Source organism: Linderina pennispora (genome assembly GCF_002104995.1).
Source record: "Linderina pennispora strain ATCC 12442 chromosome Unknown DL89scaffold_190, whole genome shotgun sequence".
Lineage (NCBI taxonomy): Eukaryota > Fungi > Kickxellomycota > Kickxellomycetes > Kickxellales > Kickxellaceae > Linderina > Linderina pennispora.
In genome coordinates, this window is record NW_024468438.1 from 1 (window position 1) to 7,704 (window position 7,704).

The window sequence follows — 7,704 nt, forward strand, 5'->3', positions numbered from 1 at the left end:
CTCGCCACTGTGAAGCTGGCACCCTCAGTGCGAATTTCATCATACACTGCTCATTCCTGCCTGTATAGAGGAGCAGCGCATGAACAATAGGGTGTCATGATGCCAAACAATAGGGGGCAAATTTTTCGTGCATTGTGTGTCTTGCATTGGTGCCCGCCCCGATTGTTCGCCACGGCAAGGTGGGGCGAAAATGGACAGGATCCACATGCACATGTATCAGCCCACCCAACCAAAGTATTGCCGATGTGTGCATGTGTATGTCTCCTCCCCCAGGCTTGCCCTTTTCCCGTTAGTGCTTGACTGTCTGTCAATGTCCAAACTCTAAAAGAATGCCTCTGCTGCCTCATAAGGCCCGCGAAGAATGGCATGCCCACACACCCTACCTGCCCTCTTTTTTGCTTGCCGAATACGCCTTGTTTCATTTTTAATTTCTCTTTTCATTACCGTCTAACTGTACCCGCAAACCCAGCCCACATATGTCAGTAGAGGACATCGCACAGCCACTACCATCCGCCTTCGATGCCTCAATAGTCCGCCGAGTAGTGCAGCACACCCTCGACCACACATGTACCATCGAGGATGTCCTGCGCGGCCACAACTGCCCTGAACAGACACTGCGCAATCTCTGGAAGCTGCGCACAGTCTCGCCACAATTCTACAAGACCTGCACGACCTCTACTTCCGCTTTATCACCACCAGCTATCCGCTCACCGCCGACCCGCACATTCTTGGCACACACCCACTCAAACGCACCATGGACCTGCATCACCACCACAAAATGCATGTCTTCAGTCTACGCCTCATGCCCCACGTAACCGAGATCCAGAAGGCCATGCTGGAGATTATCAAGGTTATGTATCCGATGATATCGCTGTTCCCACGCCTTGGCGAGGTCCTGGCAGGCGGAGATTTTGGCCTGCAGTCAGGGAGACTGAGCAGCGCCCGGCGCTGCCGTGCATTGTCTGCCCGGCTGTCAAGTACGTTGTCATGTCGTTTGACTGGGACAGCGTTCTCCACCCAAGCGTCCAGGATGAGTCGACGACAAAGTCTCCGCGCTATTCGCTATCATGCGATCGTGCTTTCCAAACGCCAGGCTGCATTTGCAGATCGATGACTCGGACGAGTACCTGGAGGACAGCGCCAAGATGCTGCTGGTCCGGTCCATCTTCAGCTGCTGGGGACGTGGCCACTCGCTGATGCATATTTCGCGCAAACTGAAGCCCTGGGTGGTGTTCCCTGCCGCCCTGACCGGCCTGACGAAGCTGCATGCGCACGCGCATCCGCTGACCGACCATTACTTTTACGCTATGCATCGGTCGCCGATTCACTGACCGACCTCAGCCTCAGCGGCCTGTATCCAGCCGATCTTTTGCGTGTCGTGCACCTCAGCAACGGCGAGCGTGTCGATTATCTGCTGTTGCGTCGCCTGGTCGTCAGCTTCATTTCACTCAAAGGCAACGAGTTTCCTGACGAACTCGCCTTTGCCGAGCACTTCCCTAATGCTGCCTACATGAAGGTGATGTCGTCGGGCTGGCCCATCCCCGGGTACCTGGTCGGCGCTGCCTCGAAGGGCCTGAGGGACCTGGTGATCGAATATCCGCGCCCAACCAACCTGTTCCGTAACCCTGCCGGTGGCATCATGGCGGTACCACCAATGCCCGGCACTCGAAAACATCACCATCAGGCAGTACATGGCCACAATGCAGGCCGACAGCAAGTTATGTATCCGTCGATAGTGGAGAACCTGTTCCGGTATCCGAAATCAGCGGTCCTTCCGCCTTTGCTCCGATCACATTGTTGGTGTGCATGAACAAACCACTGCATCTCTGCCTTCCTGAACGCCCCTAAACTTCAGTCCATATACATCCCGAGGTTGCACTAAGCATTGGAAGCGTGTTTACTCTTATCAGTGGTCTGCATCATTGCACGAGCTGACTGTTCGCTTTGCCTTGCCGGTCTCATCAATTACGAAAATGGTCACGGCCAAGCAGACAAGAGAAATGGCCGATATGTGCAGAGACTGCTGTGCGCCGCTCAAGCGCCTGACGCTCACAAACAACCATTTCAAGCAGAAGCGCCTGCTGTTTAGCTACGTGGCCATGATTGCTGCGGTGACAGGTACCTTAAATCAGGCTACAGTCCATGTCACCAGCAAGTCAGACGACATCATGGACGTGTTTTTGAGCGAGGCGAGGAGGAAGATTTTCAGAAAGTACCGCAACAACATTGGTGAGACACTTGTGTTGCATATGGGGGACATTCAGGCTTTCAGCTACCCTGTGGATGCGTCTTTGGAGCCAAGGTTTTAACTGTATATATTGTTTTCTGCTGACAGTTGACTGTGTTCATGATGTAGATATATCACTACGTAGCCACCCTACTACGTGTCCCACTTAGATGCCGCATTTCCGATGCACTATTTTCAGGTTATGAATATGATATTTGTAAACCAATGATAGACAATGCCTATATCCTGCACACCTGAGCAAAAAGTCATATGCCCTTAGCGGCTCTTCTCCGAAAAAGATCGGTAAGGTCACTCGCGGCACGGCAGGGTCCTTGTCAAAGATGTAAACATGGATGCCCAAGTCGAACCGCGGCCCGATCTCGTTTGATCTCCACCCGCAAAGCGCCAAGTGCGAGCTTCATGACGGTTTTGAATCTCTCAGCGAGGTTATCCATGAAGTACTTCTTCTTGCACTCTACCCAGCAGACTCCCCTGTACCCAGGACGAATGGGCCACTACCATACCGTCTCTCAAAACGCATAAACTCATCGATGAAGCTCATGGCCCTCGTAAAGTATTCATCGATTTCGTTTGGCAAAGCCCGTGGCTCTGTCCACTCGCTTGAGGTTTGTGGACGGCATGCCTGCGGTGGAGGTGTGCTGGCGGCATAAGTTCCATCCAATGAAGGTGTCTCCTTATCAAACTTTCGAAGGATGTCGAGATCCTGTTGGTACTGGCTCGCGACAGCCTTCACATCATCCACAGCAGCAGCAACTCGGTCCAACGTATCGCCGACATTCTTCTGGCAGTTTTCAGCCTGATCTTGTCACCCTCCTTTGCTGTGGCCGCCAGTGTATTCAGCGCAGCCTCGTATTCTCCCTTGCACGACTCTAGTCGCTGCCTGCTATTAAGCAGCAGAATGTACCCAGCCCTTACAACGCTAAGCAATCTGTCACGCTTGTTGCTAGTCCCATTTTTGCTCTGGTCCGAGTATTGTAGAGGCATTCCTTGAAACAACGAATAAAATTTGTCCACATGGAAACTACGGAGATGAGGAAGTTTAGTCATGGAAATGAAGTGCAAGCTGATGGATGGTTCGCCAACTACACTTTTTATACTTCAGGCACCATGTAGCTAGACTAAAGCGCTGGTTTCCTGTTGAAGCTCTGATTCCAAACGTAGCCTCGATAAAAATCACAAAATGGTGATAGGGTACCTCTCGTAAAGAAAGTGATAAAAGCGCAGCTACTCTTACCAGGCTAAAGTACTGTGCTATGATGGACCGCGAAGTTTATAAATTCTGAAGTACTTTCCTGCAGTGGTAGCTGTAGTGACCCACCCGCTTATATACGGACGAGCAGGACAGTTGTGAGTCCAGAGTCATCCTGCTCTAACACCTTTTGTGAGTGATGACTTTCATTCATGGCACTCTACAAAGGCTGCTTTGATACTGACACCACGCATAAGGATTTTCATATTGCTGCGCGCTAGCAGAAACATCAATACTGACCTGGCATTGGACCAAGACGCACGATAATAAGCCCCCATATATTGTTGAGCACGATGTCCAGTCAGACCCAGATCTGTAGGCTAAACAAAGGCCTCTTGTTAACCTTAAACTCAGGGAAGGGATACGCGTTCATGTGTGTATATCCAAAGAACAGAAGAAAAACATCTGAGGAAAGGAAAAGGCTGTAGGATGGTCCTGCTAGGACTGCTTATGTGCTGCTTGGTCTGGTCAATAGTAGCGCAAAAGTGATTTGGCACTCCACGATCAAGATCTACAAATGTGCTGGCTATGACCGCTCTGCGCTTATCCTTCTTGCTATGTATTGTGCGAGTGTATCAAAAGCTATCTGCACTCTGCTGGTGCCAGCTACCGCATGTTTATTGATTGTGTTGAACAGAAGTTTCAAATCAGTAGGAGCATGTTTGTAAATGTTTCTGGCAAGCACTCTCACAGCAATGCCCCACAGCTTCTCTATGTCAACCATAGTATCTGCATGTCGGGTGAGCCACGTCTGAGTCCACATGTCTGCCTCAGCCTTTACCTCATCATTTTTGTTGCCCTTCCACCTGGTAGCAAGTGAAAATATTTCTATACCCGATATTGAACTTGCAGTGGAACTGGAAGATTCTTTCTATACAATAGCGGTTCCGGATGCACTAGTTTTCAAAGGCTGTTCTGCAATGTTACATGAATTCCAAGCAGCAAGCATGTAATAAATATCTTAATACTTTCAATGGAGACAGCCATACATCTACCATTTGGTTGGCATAAAGCATATACTGCCTTTGGCTGAGACTGTATATTGACAGAGCCCAGAAGTTGTGTCAAGTTATGTTGTTTGCTGCGGATAGTTTATTGTTTATCGACGAATTTGAATAAACCAGCTCTTCTCTAGGTAGCAGACAGTAAATTAACATAAAAACGCAAGTATAGAGCCAATTCTGTAGTAGTGGACAACAAGTTGACCAAACGTGTTAGTTATGACATTCTGGTGCCCCATTGCCATTGTCGTTGCCCAAGGTGAATGGCAAATGGCGCATTGTATTCCTGTCTGTCCAATTGAGGCATTAAATTACACTTCTTTGGTGTGCATTTCTGCTAACAGGCTTACTTGCTGGACACTCACAGGTGCCATTTGCATGGGTTTTCAAGCATAAGAGGGGTACAGCAAATGTATTGAAAGAGTTTTACCAGTGAAAGTACTTAGGATATCAGTTATGTCTAGTGTAGCCTAGTTAAGGACTGTAGCATGCGAATCCGATAGCAGGTAGATGGTATTGGTGGCTATGGGTACAGTGCTTGGACATATTCTATGGGCGAATTGGCAAAGCATTGCCAGAAGCATCATCAGATACATTTTCATAGTATCTTCTAGGTGGGTACCATGATCTGTAATGCATGTCAAAATTCCGTTGGAAAGTGGTGCAACAGGTTAAAAATGCCTATGGAAATAAAAGCATGCAGGATGCAAGAAAGAGCAAACCAGAAAGTTGCTCCAACACGGACGACATGAGTCGATGCTCTACTCTCCACACACCTCGGAAAAGCAAATGAGCAGCACAACCCCCTTGTCTGCTCAGTTCAGGGTTGAAGAAAATGTCTTAATACAAGGCTGCTGCTCAATCTGGGCTTGGGAAAGTGCCTCCTTTTATAAACAGGCGCTCAGTTGCTTGAGTCAATAAAGTAAACAACTCAGAATCAACCCCATCTTGGTGACCACTTTTGTTCAAGAGACTCCTTCCTTGCGTGTTGGTGTGCCACAATCTAGCCATGCTCAGCAAACCCCGAGCTGCTGGTAGGGTGCAAGGTCTTGTGCGCTACGTGATGCATGCTGGTGATCCAGGAAGTGTATCTGATCATGTGGCACATGACAAGTCGCAGAGCTATGACCCTGTTAGCAAAGGATACTTTGCAGCGCTCTATGTTTGCTTCCAGCCAAGACTTGCCTCCGCTTTTGCTTATTTACAGATGTTATTTGTACTGGTACATGCTAATATAAGATGGTGAGAGAAAGAAGTAAAGGAAGAGACTATGCTACACCGTGCTTGGATCAATCGCACTGGTTATGACGTTATACCGACGAAAAGCCCAATCCACACACTCAACTATCTCACCATTAACTTGTATCTCGGCCAAGTTTGGGAACCGAGCCATCAGTTTGATGAACCTGTTTGGGTCAATCGCCATGTGCGAGTACAGGTGCAGGCACTGCAGATTCTTGCTGGCTATCATCGGGATATCCCTTGCATGTGCAGCAATGATACATAGCTCGTGGTCCTCGTTGGCAAAGTAAACCCCGCGTCCGTGATGATTCAGATCGTTGCAGTACATAGAGAAGCAACGGATGCGCAAAATCTTCAGCCTTGTCAGGCTGTGAGCCAGGTTGAGAATGATGTTGCTGTCTGCGATTCCCAGAGACAGATGAAGGTTCTCCATGTTGTGAAACTTCACAGTCAGAGGCAGCATAAACTCAATGCCAGTCACTGACATCCTGCGGATGACAGTGTTCCTGTGGCCAAAGAAGTTTCTCAGCCCTACAAATGGGAGAGGCTTGCTGGAGTCGCCCTCTTCCGGGATCAACTTGAGCTGGAAGTGTTTGGAGCACTGGAGATTGTAGACATCGATATCTCTAAATTCCAATGTGCTCTCTACGAGTGACAGCTGGCGGCAGCCCTTCTTGAAGTATTCCCAGATGGCGTTTCTGCTATGGGCTATCCCAGTCACAGTGACACCAACCGTTGACGGTATCACAACTCTGGATACGTCCAGCGAGGACTGCAGGAGACCTTTCTCAGGCTCTTTAAACCGCATCACAAGCGTCTGGAGGTTTGGGAAATGCACCCTTCTGTCTGGTCCAGTCTTGAACAGGCCCCAGTTGATGCCGTTCGAGATTCTGCTTAGTTCAAGATGGCTCATGCTGTCTGTAGGGATAGGCGGTAAGTGCACAAACTCCGGGACAAGCTTCAGGTCTAGCACAAGATACTGGAGATTCGGCGAGAATGGTTGGTCAATATAAGATGGGAATGGCCGCGTAACCTGCATCATTGTTAGGCGTGGGTGGAGCGCATGGCGAAGCATTATCATTATCTTTGTCCCGACACCAGGCAAGTCCTGAAGGGGATTCTTGCTTAGACCCCAGACTCGATCTGGATGGTACCATAGTTCCCTGGCATGAGGGCAGTGCTCGAGGATAAGCTGGGCAGTGCGGATTGCCTCCATTTCTGCATCCTGGGACTCCTGCCTCTTGCCAGCATAAAATAGGCCACGGCCTAGGAACCTAATAAGCTTTGTGCTGGCAATCGCACCCCTGGGAATACCGAGCTCCTGGATAGCCTTGTCAAGATGGAGATCTTTCGGGCAGTCATTATACAGGACTATACGAAGTTCGCTCACCGAGGACAGCAGGCCACATGTCTCTAGCTCTTCGATGTTGCTCTTCCATACACGACCATGGCTTTTCTTGCAGGTGGTGTCGGTGCACGAACACTTGACCTGGCACTCTAGTATGAGTGGGACTTTCTTCACGAACTCAGGCAGATGTGAGTGTAAGGCGGGGTAATCTTGGTAGAACTTTGCAAACGGCAGGTAGTCAGCCACAGTCGATGTCTCATAGTGGGATTTCTTGCACGCAGCCTCTAGCTTCTTTTTCTTCACGTCGTCGGGGTCCAAAGGGTGGATAACTGCAAAATCCGTGTCAAAGTTTCTCAAAAAATCGCGCAAGAAGTCGAGATTTGGGGTTTCAGGGCGCATGGATATGTTGGTGGATGTTAAGAGTAAACTAGTGTTTGTAGGCTAGGACTAGAGAAAAAGTGCACAGGCATCATTGGGGGTTGTGCACCTAGGTTTCCATACGAATGTCAGCACTCTGCTGTGTGCTGGACATCATCTATTTCATGCCAGTCGTGACCCCACTTCCCTGCAAAAAGTGAGCATAGCCTGCATAAAATCCCTTGCCCACCCTCTCTCC

The 7,704-nt window shown here is 49.3% G+C and overlaps 1 protein-coding gene across 1 annotated transcript; it reads right to left on the minus strand.

The window, feature by feature from the left end:
- Nucleotides 1–5,501: 5,501 nt before the first annotated feature.
- Nucleotides 5,502–7,487, minus strand: DL89DRAFT_298357 (uncharacterized protein; the record flags this gene model as incomplete). The annotated part of the gene is made up of 3 exons (XM_040890788.1): nt 5,502–5,554; nt 5,852–6,719; nt 6,879–7,487. The coding sequence occupies 3 exons, from the start codon at nt 7,485–7,487 to the stop codon at nt 5,502–5,504; spliced, it is 1,530 nt and encodes a 509-aa protein (XP_040738971.1).
- Nucleotides 7,488–7,704: the final 217 nt, after the last annotated feature.